The sequence below is a fragment of the Pristis pectinata genome, chromosome 14 (genome assembly GCF_009764475.1).
Source record: "Pristis pectinata isolate sPriPec2 chromosome 14, sPriPec2.1.pri, whole genome shotgun sequence".
Classification (NCBI taxonomy): domain Eukaryota; kingdom Metazoa; phylum Chordata; class Chondrichthyes; order Rhinopristiformes; family Pristidae; genus Pristis; species Pristis pectinata.
The window spans coordinates 49,326,291-49,348,722 of NC_067418.1; the positions used below are offsets into that span (position 1 = coordinate 49,326,291).

Here is a 22,432-nt window from a genome sequence, read left to right on the forward strand (position 1 = left end):
CCTTGATTGTACCCAGTTCGTTGTGTGTGCGTGTGTGTGTGTGTGTGTGTGTGTGTGTGTGTGTGTGTTTTACCCTTGTTGCAATTTTCCCATGCTCGCTATCACCGGTGCATGTGTGTGTTGCCCCTGTTACCTTTTCCGTGCATTTATCTTCATAAATAAATCATTTACCTCTAAGACTGTGTCCAGAGTCCTTGTCCTTCGAGACCTCAAACCTGTTTCACAACAGCTTGTCGGATAGATTGGGGAGGGCATGGGATTTGAAGACGAAGTGGGTGGGTTTGTGGTTTGCAGAGGGGTAGTGGAAAGAGAGTAACTGGATGGCTTGAGTCAATGATAGTCAGAGAAAGACTGCTGATGTTGTGGCTCTGAAATAAAACAGAGAATGCTTGAAACACTCGGGTCAGGCAGCAGCTGTGGAGGGAGTAAGAGACAGCCTTCCATCTGAATGACTTTTCATCAATATCTTTCTGAACTGGAGATTTGTTTCTTCTCTGCACAGTTGCTACCTGACCTTCTGAGTATTTCCACCATTTTGATGCCTCTTGAGTTCACAATAATATGGTTTGCAAAGGGGCAGCAAGAGGGAGACTGAACGAGTTGGCAGACTCCATGGTATGACAAGAATGTTGCATGTTGCCGGGACTGGAGGGCTTGAGTTATAAGGAGAGTCTGGATGGGCCGGGACTGTTTTCCCTGGAGCGAAGGAGGCTGAGGGGTGACCTTATGGAGGTTTATAAAATTATGAGGGGCGTAGATAGTCGCAGTTCTTAACCCAGGGTAGGGGAGTCTGAAGCTATAAGGCACAGATTTAGGGTGAGAGGGGAAAAACTTAAAGGGGAACTGAGGGGCAAGTTTTTCCACACTGAGGGTGGCGGATGTATGGAAGTGGTAGAGGCGGGTACAATTACGTTTCAAAGACACTTGAATAGGAAAGGTTTAGAGGGATATGGGCCAAATGTGGGCAAATGGGACTAGATCAGCTGAGCACCTTGCTCGGCATGGACGAGTTGGACCGAAGGGCCTGTTTCCGTGCTGTATGACTCCATTGACTCTGTGATCACTGAATCATTTCACGGTGTACACCTTCACCCGGGTCATTCTCTCTTCTCTCCTCTCCCATCAAGTAGAAGATACAGGAGCCTGAGGGCACGTACCACCAGGCTCAAGGACAGCTTCTACCCCACAGTGATAAGACTATTGAACGGTTCCCGTATACAATGAGATGGACTCTGACCTCACGATCTACCTTGTTGTGACCTTGCACCATATTGTTTACCTGCACTGCACTTTCTCTGTAGCTGTGACACTTTACTCTGTACTGTTATTGTTTTTACCTGTACCACCTCAATGCACCCTGTACTAACTCAATGTATCTGCACTGTGTAATGAATTGACCTGTACAATCGGTTTGCAAGACAAGTTTTTTCACTATACCTCGGTACAAGTGACAATAATAAACCAATACCAATACCCCTTCCAGCCTGCATTACAATCCATCCGGCATTGCCGATCCCACCACCAGGATCCGGAACAACTCTGTCCCATCAATAAACTCTGTCTGTAATAACTCAAGGAGCACTCCACTCCTTTGCTTTGGAACCAGGCTAACAGCACGAGGTCTAAACCCACTCCTGTAGATCTCCACGTCACTGCTTCGAGGTTAAACCTGCGTCCGTGGGATACACGTTTCTTGTTCGACAGAGCTGTGAGCAGCCCTCTGATGAGTGGTGGCTGGGGGGTGGGGGGTGCCGGGTAGTGTGATCTGGGGCTTCCTCCACTCAGGTCACCTCTCACCTGGTTTCCAGCTGTAGTCGCTCAAGCACTGCCGCAGCGTATCTGTGCACAACAGCTCGGCGTCAAAGGGAAGCGGGTGCAGCTTGATGGGGGTGCTGGACTGCTGTGGCGGATCCCAGGACTGTTGGTCGACAATGCTCACGGGAAGGGCGTGGCGTTGGCACACAGCTCGCTGCTGTGAGGTCACGGGACTGGGTTCCCCATTGTCCCACACAAACTTTTCTGAGAGATGGATAAGAGAAGATTTCTTTATTAGTCACATGTACATCAAAACACACAGTGAAATGCATCTTTCGCATAGAGTGTTCTGGGGGGCAGCCCGCAAGTGTCGCCACGCTTCCGATGCCAACATAGCACGTCCACAACTTCCTAACCCGTACGTCTTTGGACTGTGGGAGGAAACCGGAGGAAACTCACGTAGATACACAGGGAGAACGTACAAACTCCTTACAGACAGCGGCAGGAATTGAACCCGGGTCACTGGTGCTGTAATAGCGTTATGCTGACCGCTAAACTACCGTGCCCCAGAGAGATCGTGTGAGTGAGCAACTGAGAGAGAGAGAAAGAGTGAGTGAGAGAGATTGAGTGAGAGAGGGTGTGTGTGTGTGAGAGAGAGCACGTGTGAGAGCGTGCATGTGTGAGAGAGAGGTAATGTGAGAGTGTACGAGAGAGTGAGAGTGTGAGTGTGAGTGTGTGTGAGAGGGAGAGGGAGTATTCTGACATCCCAATAAAATTGAGAAAATGGACCGAGTGCAGAGCCAGGAGTGACTAAATAGGATAGAAATTCTTTCTGAATGGTACAAATTGATCAATTCTAATGAATTATATTCACAGCACGTCTCTGGAGGTAAAGGATGATGGGTTGGGAGTTTTGCCCCTCCTGATCTGCCTGAAATCCTGTCCACTTCTCTGAGATGGGATGTGTCCTGACTGCACCAGGCTCCCAGTGAGATTTTCACCGCTCAGGGGAAGCTTGGCACTATGCAGAAAAATGCCAGACCTCAAGAGGGGGCAAGTGTCCCAAAAGTCAGTCAGAGTTTTGACTGAAGTTTCAACTGAGACCGAGAGGGCTGAGGAGGACCTCCCCACAGCCCCCTCACCTCCACAGACGTCAGGCAGCAGCTGTGGAGAGAGAAACAGAGTTAACTATGACCTTAGATCAGAACTGATGGGGTGGGAAATCCTGGACAGTGAGTACACTTTACTGGAGGAAGTCCCACTCAGTTTAAACCAGGATCATGGAATGCCCCATGTAATTGGATTTGTAAATAATGTTGTGTGAAGCTATGGAATTACATTATGTTTGCTGCTTAAAAACATTTTGATGCACAGATGTGGAGAGGGTGAAAGGAAGAGCATCAAAGCGGCAAAGGTTTGGGGCAGGAAGTGTGAGTACCGGTAACTTGCAATTTCAAAAGTGGAATAATCATATAACGGGATTGACTTTACACTGCACAGCACTGCTTTGGAAATGATTCTTGTAAATGGGTGTGTGAGCTCTCAGTAATTACAGATATAAAGCCTGAATGAAATTTTACCTGTAACAATGAAAGTTCACACACACACACCCTCACACACACACACACACACACACACACACACACACACACACACACACACACACACACGCACCCTCACACACACACACACACACACACACACACACACACACACACACACGCACCCTCACACACACACACACATATTGACATCTTTGATAAACAAGAAGACCGACTGCGTGGTCTTCAGCGCAAGCAATGATGTCTGAGGCACGGTAGTGTAGCGGTTAGTGTAACGCTTTACAGTGGCAGCGACCCAGGTTCAATTCCGGCCGCTGTCTGTAAGGAGTTTGTACGTTCTCCCCATGTGTCTGCGTGGGTTTCCTCCAGGTGCTCCGGTTTCCTCCCACATTGCAAAGACGTACGGGTTAGGAAGTTGTGGGCGTGCTATGTTGGCGCCGGAAGCGTGGCGACACTTGCGGGCTGCCCCCAGAACACTACGCAAAAGATGCATTTCACTGTGTGCTTCGATGTACGTGCGACTAATATAGACTAATATAGACTTTTGACAGAGTGGACACATACAAGGTGTCTGTGGGACGAGAGACTATGTAAGGTGGTCACTGAGAACTCAATCAGAGAGCTCAGGGAAGTAATGAGAAGGTGGAATTCGCCTCCACAAGGAGAAGCAGATTATTATAGATGCCTTTAAGAATAGAGACTAGGTGAGCATAAGAGGGAAATGGTGCAGGGCTTGGGCCAGTGGTTTGTTTCTCTGCCGTATGCTCTATGCAAGTTCTTAATGCAGTAGTACTAAGTGAAGATAAGATAAGATATCTTCATTAGTCACATGTATTTCACTGTGTGTTTCGATGTACATCTTTTTGCGTAGAGTGTTCTGGGGGGCAGCCCGCAAGTGTCGCCACGCTTCCGGCGCCAACGTAGCACGCCCACAACTTCCTAACCTGTAGGGTTAGATTTTTATAACTTGCTTTAGTAAGTGCTTTAAAAGTTTTTTCTAACTGGTCGAGTGGGGGCTGGACTGCGCAGGCACGGTGCGGGCAGCTTTTAAAAGGAGAGAGGAAAAAAAACTTCAGAGGACTCGAGGGCTTCGGTTCGGAGGACTTCAGAGCTGCTAAGTTTTTTCTTTTTATCACTTTTATTAGGGTTTTAAGTGTAAGGGTTGGATTTTTATAACTTGCTTTAGTAAGCGTTTTAAAAGTTTTTTCTAACTGGTTGAGTGGGGGCTGGACTGCGCAGGCGCGGCGCGGGCAGCTTAAGAAAGCAAACAGCCTATAGAGTGGGCAGTGTCGGAGCGGGCAGCGGAGTGAGAGGCAGCAGAGTGGTCGGGCTTTGGCTCAAGGGGCTTCGGCGTGAAGGGGCAAGGAGGGTAAGTAGCTGGTAAGTAGGTAAAGGTAAGGTTTACATGTTGTCTATTATAGATTTGTAAGTGGGATTAACTAGGGGGAGAAAAAGGTAGTCAGATGGAGGACATGGTCATATGCTGCAGCTGTTTGATGTGGGAACTCGTGGACCTTGCTGCGGTCCAAGATGGCCACATCTGCAGTAAGTGCTTGAGGCTGGACGAACTTCGGCTCAGAGTTGATGAGCTGGAGTTGCAGCTACAAACACTGCGCAGCATGAGGGAGGGAGAGAGTTATGTAGACACGGTGCATCAGGTGACAGTCACCCCCTTTAGAGCAGGTACATCTGAGGTTCAGGAGGCAGGTAGAATGGTGACTGTCAGGGGAGGGAAGAGGAAGAAGAAGTCAGGCAGGCAGGCAGAGCAGGGAACCCCGGAGGCTGTTCCCCTCAGTAACAGATTTTCCGCCTTGGAGGCTGTTGAGGGGGATGACCTGCAGGGGCCTAGCTGCAGTAACCAGGCCTCTGGCACTGGGACTGGTACTGCTGCTCAGAAGGGAAGGGTGGGAAAGAGACATGTGGTAGTGATAGGGGACTCGATAGTCAGGGAAACAGACAGGAGGTTCTGTGGCAGTGAGCATGAATCCCGGATGGTATGTTGCCTCCCAGGTGCCAGGGTCCGGGATGTCACTGATCGGGTCCACAGGATTCTTGAGTGGGAGGGAGAGCAGCCAGAAGTTGTGGTCCATGTTGGCACCAACGACATAGGTAGGAAGGGAGATGAGGTCCTGAAGAATGAGTTCAGGGAGCTAGGCAGAAGACTGAGGAACAGGACCTCAAGGGTAGCAATCTCAGGATTGCTGCCGGTGCCACGCGATAGTGAAGGCAGGAATAGGAGGAGGTGGCAGATAAATGCGTGGCTGAGAAGTTGGGGCAGGAGGGAGGGTTTTAGATTTCTGGATCATTGGGATCTCTTCTGGGGAAGATGGGACCTGTACAGAGAGGATGGGTTACACCCGAACCAGAAGGGTGCCAATATCCTTGCGGCTAGGTTTGCTAGGGTGGTTCGGGAGGGTTTAAACTAGTTTTTGAGGGGGAAGGGAACCGGAGGAGTAGGTCAGAGGAAGAAGGGGATGGGGGAAAGTTAGATCAAACAGGTAGAGAGGCTTTGGGGAAGGAGAAGCAGAATACAGGCTGTAAAAGTAGTAAGGTAGATGGACTGAAGTGTGTTTACTTAAATGCAAGAAGAGTCAGGAATAAGGGGGATGAACTGAGGGCTTGGATAAGTATGGGGGACTCTGATATCGTGGCTATTACTGAGACGTGGCTGACGTCAGGGCAGGAGTGGATATTGAATATTCCTGGTTTTCGGTGTTTTAAGAGGGATAGGGAAGGGGGGAGAAGAGGAGGAGGGGTGGCGATACTGGTCAGGGACACTGTTACGGCTGTGGAAAGGATGGATGTTGTAGAAGGATCATCTCTGGAGTCCGTATGGGTAGAAGTTAGGAACAAGAAAGGAGCAGTTACTCTGCTAGGAGTATTCTATAGGCCCCCGGGTAGCAGTAGAGATATAGAGGAGCAGATTGGCAGGCAGTGTTTGGAGGGAAGCAGAAATAACAGGGTTGTTATAATGGGAGACTTCAACTTCCCAAATATAGACTGGAACCTGCTTAGTGCCAAAGGTTTAGATGGGACGGAATTTGTTAAATGTGTCCAGGAGGGATTCCTGACGCAGTATGTTGACAGGCCGACTAGGAGGGAATGCCATGCTAGATCTAGTTTTAGGAAATGAACCAGGACAGGTGAAGGATCTATTGGGGGGTGAGCATTTGGGGGACAGTGACCATTGCTCCATAACCTTTAAAATTGTCATGGACAGGGACAGGTGCAGAGAGGACAAGAAGATATTTAATTGGGGAAGGGCAAACTATGAGGCTATAAGGAGAGAACTTGGGAGTGTAAATTGGGATGTCCTTTCTGAAGGGAAATGTACCACGGAGATGTGGTCGATGTTCAGGGATCTTATGCAGGATGTTAGGGATAAATATGTCCCGGTGAGGCAGAGAAGGAATGGCAGGGTGAAGAAACCGTGGGTGATGAGAGAGGTGGAACGACTAGTTAGGGAGAAGGTAGCGTACGTGAGGTATAAGCAGCAAGGTTCAGACAGGGCCCGTGAGGAATATAGAGTAGCAAGGAAGGAACTTAAGAAAGGGCTGAGGAGAGCTAGAAGGGGACATGAAAAGGCGTTGGCTAGTAGGGTTAAGGAAAATCCCAAGGCCTTTTTCACGTACGTGAAGGGTAGGAGGATGGCTAGGGTGAAGGTAGGTCCGATTAAGGACAAAGGTGGGAGAATTTGCCTGGAGGCGGCGGAAGTGGGAGAAGTTCTCACTGAGTACTTCTCTTCGGTATTCACCAGGGAGAGGGGTCTTGATGATGCGGAAGGGAGTGCTGGTAGGGGTAATGTTCTCGAGGTTGTAGATATCAAGAGAGAGGATGTGTTGAAGTTGTTAAATAATATTAAGACAGATAAATCTCCAGGGCCTGACGGGATTTTCCCCAGGCTGCTTCGAGAGGCGAGGGAGGAGATTGTTGAACCGCTGGTAAGGATCTTTGAGTCCTCGTTGTCCATGGGGATGGTGCCAGAGGATTGGAGGGTGGCGAATGTTGTCCCCTTGTTCAAAAAAGGTACTAGGGGTAGTCCAGGGAATTATAGACCGGTGAGCCTTACGTCTGTGGTGGGTAAGCTGTTAGAAAGGATTCTAAGGGATAGGATCTATGAACACCTGGAGAATCATGGACTGATTAGGGACAGCCAGCATGGCTTTGTGAAGGGAAGATCTTGCCTCACAAGCCTGATAGAGTTCTTTGAGGAGGTGACAAGGAAGATTGATGAGGGTAGTGCGGTGGATGTGGTCTATATGGATTTTAGTAAGGCGTTTGATAAGGCTCCTCATGGTAGGCTTCTTCAGAAGGTCAGAGGCCAAGGGATCCAGGGAAGCTTGGCTGTGTGGATTAGGAATTGGCTTGCCTGTAGAAGGCAGAGGGTTGTGGTGGAGGTAGTGCCCTTGGATTGGAGGGCAGTGACTAGTGGTGTCCCGCAGGGATCGGTTCTGGGACCTCTACTTTTTGTGATATTTATAGACGACTTAGATGAGGGGGTGGAAGGCTGGGTTAGTAAGTTTGTGGACGACACTAAGATTGGCGGTGTTGTGGATAGTGTGGAGGGCTGTCGGAGCTTACAGAGGGATATCGATAGGATGCAGAGCTGGGCTGACAAGTGGCAGATGGAGTTCAATCCGGAGAAGTGTGAGGTGGTACACTTTGGAAGGACAAACTCCAGGGCAGAGTACAGGGTAAACGGCAAGGTACTTGGCAGTGTAGAGGAGCAGAGGGATCTGGGGGTTCATATTCACAGTTCATTGAAAGTTGCCTCACAGGTGGATAGAGCAGTTAAGAAGGCCTATGGGATGTTAGCTTTCATAAATCGTGGGATTGAGTTTAAGAGCCGTGAAGTGATGATGCAGCTTTACAAAACTCTAGTTAGGCCACACTTAGAGTACTGTGTTCAGTTCTGGTCGCCTCATTATAGGAAGGATGTGGAGGCGTTGGAGAGGGTGCAGAGGAGATTTACCAGGATGCTGCCTGAATTAGAGAGTATTGAATATGAGGAGAAGCTTAAGGTGCTAGGGCTTTATTCACTGGAAAGGAGGAGGATGAGAGGAGACATGATAGAGGTATATAAAATATTGAGAGGAATAGATAGAGTAGACAGCCAGCGCCTCCTTCCCAGGGCACCAATGCTCAAGACGAGAGGGCATGGCTTTAAGGTTATGGGTGGGAGGTTCAAGGGAGATGTCAGGGGGAGGTTTTTCACCCAGAGAGTGGTTGGTGCATGGAATGCACTGCCTGGGGTGGTGGTGGAGGCAGATACATTGGACTGGTTCAAGAGTTTGTTGGATAGGCACATGGAGGAATGTGAGATAGAGGGATATGCGGGAGGAAAGGGTTAGATAGTGTGAGGGTGGTCTGATGGATGGCACAACATGGTGGGCTGAAGGGCCTGTTTTGTGCTGTATGGTTCTATGGTTCTATGGTACGTCTTTGGAATGTGGGAGGAAACCGGAGCACCCGGAGGAAACCCACGCAGACACACGGGGAGAACGTACAAACTCCTTACAGACAGCGGCCAGAATCGAACCCGGGTCGCTGGCGCTGTAATAGTGTTACACTAACCGCTACACTACCATGCCTGCCCTTAGGATACACGAAAGGTTAACAATTATCTTGGTGCAGAGTTTTGACCCAAAGCATCGACAATTCCTTCCCCCCCTACAGCTGCTCCTTGACCTGCTTAGTTCCCCCAGCGGATTGTGTGTTGCTCCAGATTTCAGCACCTGTAGTCTCCTGTGTCTCCTAGCGCTTATCTTAAGTAGTTTAATTCTCTCAACTGAGACCAATTACCTTGACAGAGCAATCTAATAATGCACAAGTTGAAGGCAAAAACACTACGTTGATTCCTGCCTGCCTGAGCTAGCAGGATTTGTATTAACTTTACTTGGATCTTCATGTTTGTATTCCAGGTTAGATAAGAAGCACTGTGATAAGACTATTGAACGGTTCCCTTATACGATGAGATGGACTATGACCTCACGATCTACCTTGTTGTGACCTTGCACCTTATTGCACTGCACTTCCTCTGTAGCTGTGACACTTTACTCTGTACTGTTATTGTTTTTACCTGTACTACCTCAATGCACTCTGTACTGACTCAATGTAACTGCACTGTGTAATGAATTGATCTGTACGGTCGGTTTGCGACACAAGTTTTTCACTGTACCTCGGTACAAGTGACAATAATAAACCAATACCAATACCAAGCAAGAAGTAATTTTAATAGCAGGTCACTCAAAGCCATGTCTTAAAGAGAAAAAGAATTTCAATATTGTATTGCTGCCAACTCAGTGAATTCCATTTGGTGATTTAATTTTAAACACTCATCTGATCCATCGGCTGAGGGAAAGAAAGGAGATGGTGTGGAGAACTAACCTGCTGTTGGTAAGATCAAAATTGCCACTCCATCAAACTGTTCTATTTTCCCCTCCGACTGAATGCTTGAGTCAGTCTGAACAGAACTTTATTCTGCATCAAACCCACATTCAGCCCGCCCTGAGAGGGCTGGTTTCTGATGCCTGCGTTGGAACCCACTCATCCTTTTCGCAACAGGTATGAGAATCCCCCAGAAAGACAGGGAGTCGTTCAGTCGGGGCTCCGTCCGTCTCCGTCAAGAGCTGAACCGCACTCAGGAGACAAAAGAGTCCACTGGTGCTGGAATCTGGAGCGACGCACAGAGTGCCGGAGGGACTCAGCGGGTCAGACTGCACCGATGGAGGGAAGTGGACAGTCAATGTTTTGGGTCGAGACCCTTCATTCCTGCACTCTGATACCAGTGAACGAACTCGGAGACCTTACCGTATTTCTGCCCTGGAGTAGCGTTGTGCTGCCTGCGCAGGTAAGCTGTGGACATTGCCTCAAGCCAAGCAGTCTAGAAGGGAAGAGGAACATCCACTGAAGGTAGGCTGATGCTCTAGCATCATTTCTACGTCACTGGATCAACAGCCAGAGACTGACCCAAAGTCACAAGTTCAAATCCCACCAAGGCAGCTGGGAATTTAAATTTAAATATTTAAACAAAAATCTGAAGATTAAGAAAAAGTCTGAGTCACAGCGACCATGGCTGGATTGTTGTAAACACTTGTCCGGTCCACAAGAGGTGTTCAAGGCAGGAAGTTTGATATCCTTGAACAGGTGACCCACCAGTGAGGCTGACTCTGTAAACTGCCTCCACAGTTCAGAGACAGGGAATAAATTCTGGCATTGCCAGTGGCATCCACGTGCCATAAACATATCAATGAAAGGAACCCAGTGGGTTAATTGTATCAGGAAAGACCTTACACTGCCGCAGTAGGTCAGGAGTGCTCTCTCTGGAGCCCTGGACCATAGGAACCCCTCAACCAAGATGAGATAAGATATCTTTATTAGTCACATGTACATCAAAACACACAGTGAAATGCATCTTTTGCGTAGAGTGTTCTGGGGGCAGCCCGCAAGTGTCACCATGCTTCCGGTGCCAACATAGCAGGCCCACAACTTCCTAACCCGTACGTCTTTGGAATGTGGGAGGAAACCGGAGCACCCGGAGGAAATCCACGCAGACACACGGGGGGAGAACGTACAAACTCCTCACAGACAGTGGCCGGAATTGAACCCGGGTCACTGGCGTTGTAACAGTGTCACGCTGACCGCTACACCACCGTGTGTGATCTGTACAACAGGCTGTGTTGCAAAACAAAACCTGCATGGGATCTTGCTGTGCACAAACTTGCTGCTTTAGTGAGACACTTCGAAGCTGCATTACTGGCTGCAAGGCGGAAGGGGTTGGGAGCGTTCCGCAGAGGAGGGACAAGTGGTTGAACCAGTCCCCTGAGCGATGGTGGGAGGATCGACGGGGAGCGCACGGGGTTGGGGGGGTTTGTGTGTGGACACGGTCAGGTGACTAAAGGGTGTGGGGTTGATGCGGAGGGAGAGATGGAAGGACACCGAAAGAGGGAGAGGAGATCTGCATCAGAGGACGATGGTGTTCAGCGGATCTGTACGTGGCAAGCAGACCAGAGGGCAGGGATCAGGTGACGGGGCGGGACTGTAGAACAGCTGGAGCTTAGGAAGGGTGGAGGTCAATGGAAATCATTGGAGCAAGTTGTGTCCGACAGACTTATGGTCGGGGTTTTGAAGAGTGGGAGGGGTGCAAATCAGGCGGTAGGTGATGGTGTCTGGGAGAGAGGGACTGACTTCTACAAAGTCCAACATGGGGGCAAAGGCTGCCTGCAGTTTGTTTCCTGACCAGAAGGGAGGGGATGGGCTGAATTTAGGGTGGGTGTGGGGTCTGTGGTGTGGGGTCTGTGGGGTGGGGTCTGTGATGGGTGTGGGGTCTGTGATGGGTGTGGGGTCTGTGGTTGGTTTGAGGTCTGTGGTGTGGGGTCTGTGGGGTGGGGTCTGTGGTGGGTGTGGGGTCTGTGGTGGGTGTGGGGTCTGTGATGGGTGTGGGTTCTGTGGTGGGGTGGGGTCTGTGGTGGGTGTTCAGGCCTGTGGTGGGTGTGGGGTCTGTGGGGTGGGGTCTGTGGTGGGTGTGGGGTCTGGGGTGGGTGTGGGGTCTGTGGGGTGGGGTCTGTGGTGGGTGTGGGGTCTGTGATGGGTGTGGGTTCTGTGGTGGGGTGGGGTCTGTGGTGGGTGTTCAGGCCTGTGGTGGGTGTGGGGTCTGTGGGGTGGGGTCTGTGGTGGGTGTGGGGTCTGGGGTGGGTGTGGGGTCTGTGGGGTGGGGTCTGTGGTGGGTGTGGGGTCTGTGATGGCTGTTCGGGTCTGTGGTGGGTGTGGGGTCTGTGGTGGGTGTTGGGGTCTGTGGTGGGTGTTTGGGTCTGTGGGTGTGGGTTCTGTGGTGAGTGTGGGGTCTGTGGGGTGGGGCCTGTGGTGGGTGTGGGGTCTGTGGGTGTGGAGTCTGTGGTGGGTGTGGGGTCTGTGGGGTCTGTGGTGGGTGTGGGGTCTATGGGGTGGGGTCTGGGGTGGGTGTGGGGTCTGTGGGGTGGGGTCTGTGGGGTGGGTTCTGTGGTGGGTGTGGGGTCTGTGGGTGTGGAGTCTGTGGTGGGTGTGGGGTCTGTGGGGTGGGGTCTATAGTGGGGTGGGGTCTGTGGTGGGTGTGGGGTCTATGGGGTGGGGTCTGGGGTGGGTGTGAGGTCTGTGGGGTGGGGTCTGTGGTGGGTGTGGGGTCTATGGGGTGGGGTCTGGGGTGGGTGTGGGGTCTGTGGGGTGGGGTCTGTGGGGTGGGGTCTGTGGTGGGTGTGGGGTCTATGGGGTGGGGTCTGTGGTAGGTGTGGGGTCTGTGGGGTGGGGTCTATAGTGGGGTGGGGTCTGTGGGGTGGGTTCTGTGGTGGGTGTGGGATCTGTGGTGGGCTCCAGGGGAAACAGTTTGTAGCTCATCCTGGAGTTAATGCGGGACAAATCACCCACCTGGAGGGAGTGTGAAAGCGCGGGGAGGGGAGGGGAGGGGAAGGGATGGGGGAGGTCATGCCAGTGAGAGGAGAGCCCACCCCTGGCACTTCCTTTACCTGCTCATTTTCATAAAGGAAGAGCACGAAGGAGCCAGAATCCCAGCACGACAGTGGTGAACGAGAGCTGGAGCTGCAGACAGACTGGCAGAGATGGGGTGGTGACAACAGATGGCGTTGTCTCTGTGCCCTGGGGTGGGCCAGGCCTGAACCCAGTCTTGGCACACGTGACCCACAGAGGGATCAAAGGGGATAGAGAGAGGTTGGAGAAGGGCGAACAGTTCAAGAGCAGAATCGGGACAACAAACGGTCGCACTGCAAACAGAACCCCTTGCAACATCAGCATGCTCTGCAGGACAGAAACATGTCATGATCGCAACAGGAGGAAACCGCACCATCAGATGAATTCACCGAGAGTCAGCTTGGAATGTCAGCCCATTCACTGGGACAGGGTTCCCCTAGTGCCCATTCACTGGGAATCAGGGTACACCCCACCGTCTGGCCACTGGGAGTTGGGGTCACCCCAGTGCCCATTCCCTGGGTCAGGGTTCCCCCAGTGCCCATTCCTTGGGAGTTGGGGTACACCCCACTGTCCTGTCACTGGGAATTGGGGTCACCCCAGTGCCCATTCACTGGGAGTTGTGGTACACCCCACTGTCCGGTCACTGGGAATTAGGACACACCCCAATGCCCATTCACTGGGAGTTGTGGTACACCCCACTGTCCGGTCACTGGGAATTAGGTCACACCCCAGTGCCCATTCACTGGGAGTTGGGGTACACCCCACTGTCCGGTCACTGGGAATTAGGTTACACCCCAGTGCCCATTCACTAGGAATTGGGTTACACTCCAGTGCCCATCCACTGGGAGTTGGGTTACTCTCTGGTGCCTGTTCACAAGGTTTTTTGCGGGGCAGTGTTGTTCCCCATGGCAGGCTGAAGTTGGCTCCACAGACGTACCTTGCTCTTGGTGTCCACACTGCAGATAACCGAGAGTCCGCTTGTGGTGTTGGGAATCCAGGGCCGTGGTTTCAGAACTTGGTCCCTGTGCGTGTGCTGCAGCTGAACCTGGGAGCAAGGAGCAGCGGCGTTAGCAAGTCATGGCTCCAGCAAGCAGTGATCCACCACCACATCTCATCCCACCTCCAGCACGTTGTAGCCCTGCAGGTTACAGATCCAAATATAAACCCAGGTACCTTTAAAAGTGAGGGGGGGGGGCGCGGTTTCTACCTCTCCCACTGTTTCAGTTCCAGCCCCCCAGCCCCCTCTCATCTCTCCATCATCCTTCCACCGTTCATGGCTTCTGTTGCTGACCCCTTCTGTTAAAGGGGATGTGCAAATAGCGGACCCTCCGAATTTTATACACCTCAATTTAAGTCTTCCCTTGGCCTCCTCCGTCCCACAGAAAACAACCCCAGCCCAGTCTATTCTTCGTTCGCTGCTGCCGTCGGCTAAATCTGGCAATCTCTGGCCCCCCTCTCTCGTGCAGTCACCCCCTGGCTGCGATGTGACTAGAACTACACACTGTACTCAATCTGTGATCTCACCAGTGTTATAAATAACCTCCCTGCTCTGGTAGAATTATACAGCACGGAAAACAGGCCCTTCGGCCCAATTTGTCCATGCCGACCAAGTTATTGAACTGAGCCAGTCCCATTTGCTTGTGTTTGGCCTGTATAAGATAAGATAAGATAAGGTATCTTTATCAGTCACATGTACATTGAAACACACAGTGAAATGCATCTGTGTTCTGCAGGCAGCCTGCAAGTGTCACCACGCTTCCGGCGCCAACATAGCACACCCACAACTTCCTAACCTGTACGTCCTTGGAATGTGGGAGGAAACCGGAGCACCTGGAGGAAACCCACGCAGACAACACGGGGAGAATGTACAAACTCCTTACAGACAGCGGTGGGAATTGAACCCAGGTCGCTGGCGCAGTAATAGCATCACACTAACCGCTACGCTATCGTGTCCCCTTATATCCCCTGCCTCGGTTAATAAAGGAAAGTATTGCATTTGCCTTGACAACCCTCTTCTTGACCTGCACCGTCATCTTGAAGTGTGTGTGTGTGTGTGTGTGTGTGTGTGTGTGTGGACTTTTGCACTCCAAGCTCCATCTGTTCCTCCACAGTTGTCCACAGACTGCCATCCCCCCCTCCGTACTCCTGCCTTGGTGCCCCTTCTCAAACGCGTCACCTCCCACTTCTCCGGATTAAATTTTATTCGCCACTCTCTGGCCGACTGGCCAGGCCGTCCACATGCTAGAGGGGACAAGGCAGGTCTGGCAGGCACAAACTGGGCATCAGTGAGGCAACTGCGGACCATCAGTAGCAGCAGAGATGTTCACCACCGCAAGCTGTAACCTCATGGATCAGCGTATCCCTCACTCTACTGTTGCAGTCAATCCAGGGGATCAGCCTGGTTCCCCCTGGAGCAGCACCAGGAACACCTAACAATGGTGAGGTGCAGTAAAAGGCTATATGAGCGCTAGAAAGCAAGAACAGTACACAATAGACAGTGTAAGAGGTAACTGGCGATGTAAGGGTTAAACTGGACGTGTAAGGGTTAATGGTGTGCAGCTATTATTCCTTCAACCATGGCGTGGTATTGCTTCAGCCATGGTGTGACTATAGTTATGGTTACAAGTTTTGCAGGCGCTGCTGAGAAACAAAGAAATGTTTAAGGCATATCTTGTTTTGCTAAAAGTTTGCTATAAGCAACTGCCCTAGTATGTGCGACTTCCCACGGAGGCTACCCACGGATTAAATATAAAAGTAGGGACGCTAACCGGTAAATCTCTGAGTGGGGATCAGTACAGAGCTCGGGTTACACTGTTTACTCTTTCTCTGTACCCCTCACTCCCGCTAGCATTAAATAATAAAGCATTGATCGTAAGTTCTTTGGTTCTGCTGTTGTCTGATTTATTACAGAGCGCGGGTCGACTTTCACAACAGCTACTAACCAACAACTCTGTTGGAAGCTCTGCACTCTTATTTGTGACTGGTCGTCAATAGCTAAACAGCTGACAAGAGGACAAGGTTCCAAGGTAGAGCCCCTTCCTCAGTGATGGCAGGGCTCAGCAGGTGAGTGGCAGACAAGGCCAAATCACTTACACTCATCTTCAGCCAGACGTACAGAGCGCGTGCTCCACCTCAGCTTCCTCTGGAGATCCCCACCATCCGGACCAACCCAATTCACTCCACGTAATGTCAGGAAATGGTCCAGAGCACAGGGTAGAGCAAAGGCTATGGGACCAGACAACATCCCAGCTGGAGCACTGAAGACCTGTGCTTCAGTAGACCAGAACACTTTGCTACATTTGAGGAACTGCACAGTTAGAAGTTATGTTATTGGTAATATCAGGGAGATGGGGAAAGTAGTCAGTGCAGGAGGGGGACACAACACACCCATTCTCTCTGCTAGGACCAGGTGGGAGCCAGGCCTGTGATATTCCCACTCTGCTGGGTCCCAGAGTGCCAGTGGTCGTCACTGCCCACCAGCTCGGTAAGCAGAAGTCCTGCAGCTTCTGTGGTGTGAATGGCCGTGAAGGTCCACCCTCAGTCGCTGCTGACCTACGTGGGAAACTCACGGCGTGCACTTGGAGGGCAGACTGCAGACATCACACTTGGGTGAACGCAAATGATGCAAACAAGGCTCGTGTTCACGGTACCTTGGCCATTATCGTCTTGGCTCTCCCTGCCCTTTCAAAGTTCACCGGGCATTCGATCTCCTCGGACCTTTTCTTGCCCGAAGCCTTTATCAAAGATGAAACAAGGTGACTACATTGTTGTGGTCAGTGAAAATTAACTATCGTGATCTGGGAGGGGCACGGAAGGGATGGTGTTACACTATCAGAGGAGGGAGGGAACGGGGCTCAGGTGGAGACAAAGGAGACACCTCCAATACGGCCGAGGCAGATGTTGTCCTGTGGACAACTGACAGAATGTCCACCCAACTGTGCCGCTCCCACACATCCGTGTAACTCACTCCCTCACCGTCCGTGACGTCCCAGCCTCGCACTCCACCACCCCCCCAATCACCCTCCTTTCCTCATCCTCCGCTCTCCCCTCTCTTCCACAGCCTTTCCCCTCACCCTCCACCACTCCCTCCCTCAGCCACGCCTCCCCTCACTCTCCACCGCTCCCTCCTTCCCACACCCTCCGCCCCTCCCCACACCCTCTGCCACCTCCCTCCCACCCCCTCCAGTACCTCCCTGCCCTCCATAACCAAACCCACTCTCCCTCCCTCCTTGCGGGGCCCTGTGTAAACTCACTCCCCTCCACCCTCCTCCCTCCCACACCTCACCTCCTCTCCAAATCCTCCCCCACGCTGTAACATTTACCCCACCCTCCGCACCCGCCCCTGCTCTCCCCTCCGTCCCGCAGTTCCTATGGCCCCATCACCTCTCACAAGGGTGACACCGGGTGACCCCACCCCACTCACCGCCGGGTGCCTCAGTGGATCGGGCGGGGAAGGTCTGGCGAGGAGGTGACGCTGCCGCAGTCGGTTCCTTTCCTTCCTGCTCCTCAGCCGCTTCTTCTTCTGGTGGACCTGTGTGTGGTGGGGGGGGGGGGTGGGGGGAGCAGGGTAAGAATGGGGGGAAGCGCACGTCCCATTGCACCCAGCACCCGAGATCTGCTGGGACCCATCCTGTTCCGCTCACAGCTGCTCACACTCCCACCGCACGCACGGCTGGACCTGGCCTTGGGCCTTCCTGGAGACACAGTTTGCTCTGGTGGGGGGGTATGTGTCCAGCTTGGGACCCGTTCCTCAGCCCCTAGGGAACACGGCGACAACGAGCTCAGGACGAGTTCAGGGCCAACATGTTCCCGTAATGGCGAAAGGTGAAGGGCAGCAAATCCAAGGAACTATTGTTGTCAAGGGACGGTGATGAGAGGAAGGGAAGCATGTGGTGGCTGCAGAGAACTGAAGGCAGGGGAGACCCTTTTGGAGTTTGGGAAGTGTAGAGGGGTACATGAAGAAATCAGGGCAAATATCACTGATAGATAAGATGAAGGGAAACCCTAAAGCGCTTTATGAGGATGTTAAGGGCAAGGGGGTAACAAGGGAAAGAATAGGGCCCACTGAGGATCAAAATGGCCAAATCAGAAGGCCCAATAGGTTGAGCGAGTTAGGGCTTTTCGCTTTGGAGAGAAGGAGGAGGAGAGGTGACTTGATAGAGGTGTACAAGAGGCATAGATCGAGTGGACAGTCAGAGACTTTTTCCCAGGGTGGCAATGGCTAACGTGAGGGGACATAGTTTTAAGGTGATTGGAGGAAGGTATAAGGGGGATGTCAGGGGTAATATTTTTACACAGAAAGTGGTGGGTGTGTGGAATGCACTGGCAGCAGAGGTTGTGGGGGCAGATACATTAGGGACATTTAAGAGACTCTTAGATAGACACATGAATGATAGAGAAATGGGGGGCTATGTGGGAGGGAAGGGTTAGATAGATCTTGGAGCAGGATAAAATGTCAGCACAACATTGTGGGCCGAAGGGCCTGGACTGTGCTGTGGTGTTCTATAAAACGGCAATCTGTGCATGGAGCCAGAAGCTGTGGGTGAGGTCTTCACTGAATACTTATCACTAGGGAGAAAGACATTGTGGTTGGAGAGCTCAGGGAGGGGAAAAAATGAATCCTAGAACTTGATACCATTAAAGAAGTGGAGATATTAGATATCTCAGTGGGTTTAATGGTGGATACATCCCCAGGGCCTGATGAGGTGTATTCCGGGCTGCCAAAGGAGGCAAGAAAGGAGATCACTAGAGCCCTGACAGAGATTTTTTTAGATATTCACTGGCAACAGGTGAGGTGCCAGATGACTGGAAGGCAGCAAATGTGATACCTGTGAGTCTAACATCAGTGGTTATTGCAAAAAGTCTGTGGGACAGGATTAATCCATACTTAGAAAGGCAGAGATTGATCATAGATAGATGGTTTTATGCGGGGGAGATTCTGTCTGACCAATTTGATTGAATTTTTCAAAAAGGTAACAAAATATATTTATGAAGGCTGTGTGGCTGATGGATTTCAGTAAGGCCTTTGACGTAGTCCCACATGGGAAACTGGTCCAAAAGGTTATTGGAAACCTGTGACCACAGGAGTTGGTAAGATATCTTTATTAGTCACACGTGCATCGAAGCATCTTTTGCGTGGAGTCTTCTGGGGGGCAGCCCGCAAGTGTCGCCACGCTTCCGGCGCCAACACAGCATGCCCACAACTTCCTAACCCGTACGTCTTTGGAATGTGGGAGGAAACCGGAGCACCCGGAGGAAACCCACGCAGACACACGGGGAGAATGTACAGACTCCTTACAGACAGCGGCTGGAATTGAACCCGGGTCACTGGCGCTGTAATAGCGTTGTACTAACTGCTACACTACCTTGCCTGCCCTTACTGGGACCCTTACTGTTATATCCATTAATGACTTGTATGTGAATGCAGGAGGTCTGATGAGTAAGTTTGCAGTGTTGCTGGCAGTGAGAAGGATGGGCTTAGGCTACAGGCTGGAATATTGTGTGCAGTTCTGGCCACCACATTATGGGAAGGATGTGACTAAACTGGAGGGGGTGCAAAAGAGATTCACCAGGATGTTACCCGGAATGGAGCGGAGGCTAGAGAGGCTGGGCTTGTTTTCCTTGGCAGTGGAGAGAGGCTCAGGATGAAGAACAAAACAAAATTATGAAGGGTGTGGATAGCATACAGAGTGGGACATCTTTTCTCCCCCCACAGTAGAGGTGTCTAAAGCACGTTAACATATGGGATTAGCAGGTTTGGAGGGGAACTGGGGAGGAATTACTTCACCCAGAGCTTGGTTGGAACCTAGAACGCACTGCCTGAGGGGACAGCGGGGGCGGACACTCTCAGAACACGTGCTGGTAAATAGGATAAGTAATAGATGGTTACCTGCTGGTCGGCAGAGGACATGACAGGCTGAAGGGCCTGTTTCCGTGCTGGACGACTTGACAATGCAATTAGACGGAATCAGCATGGTTTTACAAAGCACTTGTCAAACACAAATCTCCCTCAGAGTTTTTGGATAACCCACAGTATACATACAGAAGGTTCAACGGATGTAGTGAATCATTTATATTGAAAGGCTTTTGATGATATGCCGGAGTAAAGAGTGGGTTAATGTAGCAGCGGGGATAGAAGACTGGTTAAAAGTACAGACAAGAGCAGGAATAAGTGGGTCATTTTCAGGCTGGCAGGGTGTTTTGGGGTTCAGCACTGGGTCAGCCATCCATGGTCAGGGCCGGGGCTGCAAGATTCATGTTCTCCTTGGAAATTAATTGAGCTGTTGAAAGTGGAGCAACTACTGTGGATGTCACGGAATAGGGAAGGAGAGGTAGCAGGCACTCGGGCTGACTCCCCATCCATACCCCTGACCTGGCTCCCGACTGGTAACTGGAACGAGTCTGTCCCTCTACCTTTGCTGCCAGCCTCATTAAGTGCGCGGGAGGCCCGTCTGACTCCGTGCTGTTCGATCCGCTGGTGCTGTACAAAAAAGGAGCGGGAGCAACGTCAACCAATCTCGTAACGAGAGCAAGGATTCCCCGCACAGATCTGTACCCCACACACACCCACCACCCAACAAAACCAGGCACATCATCTCCCTGTTCTCCACCCATGCCCATAGGCACACAATCCCTGCCCTGTACACCATGATCACAGATACACAAACCCGGCTTTGTACACAACCCACTGTCCACAGATACACATAACCTGCCCTGTACACCATGCAGTGTTCACAGACACACAAGCCCTCCCTGTACACCATCTGCTGTTCACATATGCTTCAGAGGGAGGAGGTGAGGCAGGGTCACACGTGCGACAGCCATGTGGCCAACAGGCCACCGATGTTGAATGTGGACCTGATCTGAAGTGTGGTGCAGACTGCTTGGCAGACTTTCAAGGCATCTTTGTACAAGACATTGGTGAGGCCACATTTGGAATATTGTGTTCAGATGTGGTCACCCTGCTGTAGGAAAGATGCTATTAAGCTTGGAAAGAGTGCAGAGGCGATTTACGAGGATGTTGCCTGGAGTTACAGAGAGGGGTTGAGCAGACTACGACTTTATTCATTGGAGCGTAGGAGAATGAGGGGTGATCATACGGAGGTGTATAAAATCATGAGGGGCATAGATAGGGTGAATGTACACAGTCTTTCTCCCCAGGGTTGGGCAATCAAGAACTAGAGGGCATAGGTTTAAGGCGAGAGGGGAGAGATGTGATAGGAGTTTATCCAGTTTATCGAGTTTATGGTCACGTGCACAAGTAGATGTGTGCACAGGTGCAATGGAAAACTTACTTGCAGCAGCATCACAGGCACAGAACATCAGATAAGCAGCATTCACAAGAAAAACATAAATTAGACATAAATTATACACAATTTTTACAAGAAAGAACACAATTAGAACAAAAAAAAGTCCAATTTATTGCAAAGTGATCAAAGTGGTCATAGTGTTACTGAACTGCAGTGATTAGGGTTGTGCTGGTTGGTTCAAGAACCGAATAGTTGAAGGGAATTAGCTGTTCTTGAACCTGGTGGTGTGGGGACTTCAGGCTTCTGTACCTCCTGCCCGATGGTAGCTGCGAGAAGATGGAATGGCCCGGATGGTGGGGATCTTTGATGATGGATGTTGCTTTCTTGAGGCAACGCCTCCTGTAGATACTGCTGATGGTGGGGAGGGATGTGCCCGTGATGTATTGGGCTGAGTCCACCACTCTCTGCAGCTTCTTATGTTCCTGGGCCTGAAGGGGCAATGTTTTCATGCAGAGGGTGGTCCAGAATGAGCCGCCAGAGGAAGTGGTTGAGACGGGTACATGTATAGGAAAGGTTTAGAGGGACATGGGCCAAACACTGGCAAATGGGACTAGCTTAGATGAGAACTTTGGTCGGCATGGACCAGTTGGGCCAAAGGACCTGTTTCTGTGTTGTATGACTTGATGACTATCTGTCTATACCCTGCCTGGTGCACAACCCACTGTCCACAGACACACAAACTCTCCCCATACACCATGCAGTGTCCACAGACACCCAGCCCCTCCTCAGTAAAACAGGTAAGAGGATCTAGTGGATGTGATGTGCTTGGATTTTGAAAGAGCTTTGCACAGGAGGTTGGTCTATAAGGTGAGAGCACACCTCATGTGAGTAAAATTGGGGTCACACGCTGATGAGGGGGTTGCAAGAAGGTGGCTCACTACCAACACCATGAACTCGCAGGCACGGCAGTGCAGCGGTTAGCGTAACTCTGTTACAGTGCCAGCGACCTGGGTTCAATTCTCGCCACTGCCTGTAAGGAGTTTGTCTGTTCTCCCTGTGTCTGCGTGGGTTTCCTCCGGGTGCTCCGGTTTCCTCCCACATTCCAAAGACGTACGGGTTAGGAAGTTGTGGGCGCGCTACGTCGGCGCCAGAAGTGTGGCGACACTTGTGGGCTGCCCCCAGAACACTCTACGCAAAAGGTACATTTCACAGTGTTTCAACGTACATGTGACTAATAAAAATATCTAAATATCTATCTAAATATCTAAAGGGTAGTCAGGTAATCAGCAACTCCCAGATCCTGAAAAATTAGTCAACATAAAGGTGTACAAGTAATTCAATTCCATCAAATCTTTGGTGTTCTTTGTTGACATCTTCTGGATGGATTTAGTTAACATCAGATCTGAA

General features: G+C 51.1%; 1 protein-coding gene across 1 annotated transcript in view; it reads right to left on the reverse strand.

Moving 5' to 3' along the window:
• Positions 1 to 22,432, reverse strand: part of LOC127578008 (cytosolic carboxypeptidase 2-like) — an 84,735-nt gene that overhangs the window by 15,006 nt on the left and 47,297 nt on the right. Inside the window, exons 13-18 of the mRNA XM_052029714.1 lie at positions 20,190 to 20,256; positions 17,200 to 17,307; positions 16,427 to 16,510; positions 13,714 to 13,821; positions 10,128 to 10,200; positions 1,798 to 2,019 (exon numbers count right to left, since the gene is read on the reverse strand). Of these exons, the coding sequence (XP_051885674.1) occupies positions 1,798 to 2,019; positions 10,128 to 10,200; positions 13,714 to 13,821; positions 16,427 to 16,510; positions 17,200 to 17,307; positions 20,190 to 20,256 (662 nt within the window). The remainder of the gene's footprint in view (positions 1 to 1,797; positions 2,020 to 10,127; positions 10,201 to 13,713; positions 13,822 to 16,426; positions 16,511 to 17,199; positions 17,308 to 20,189; positions 20,257 to 22,432) is intronic.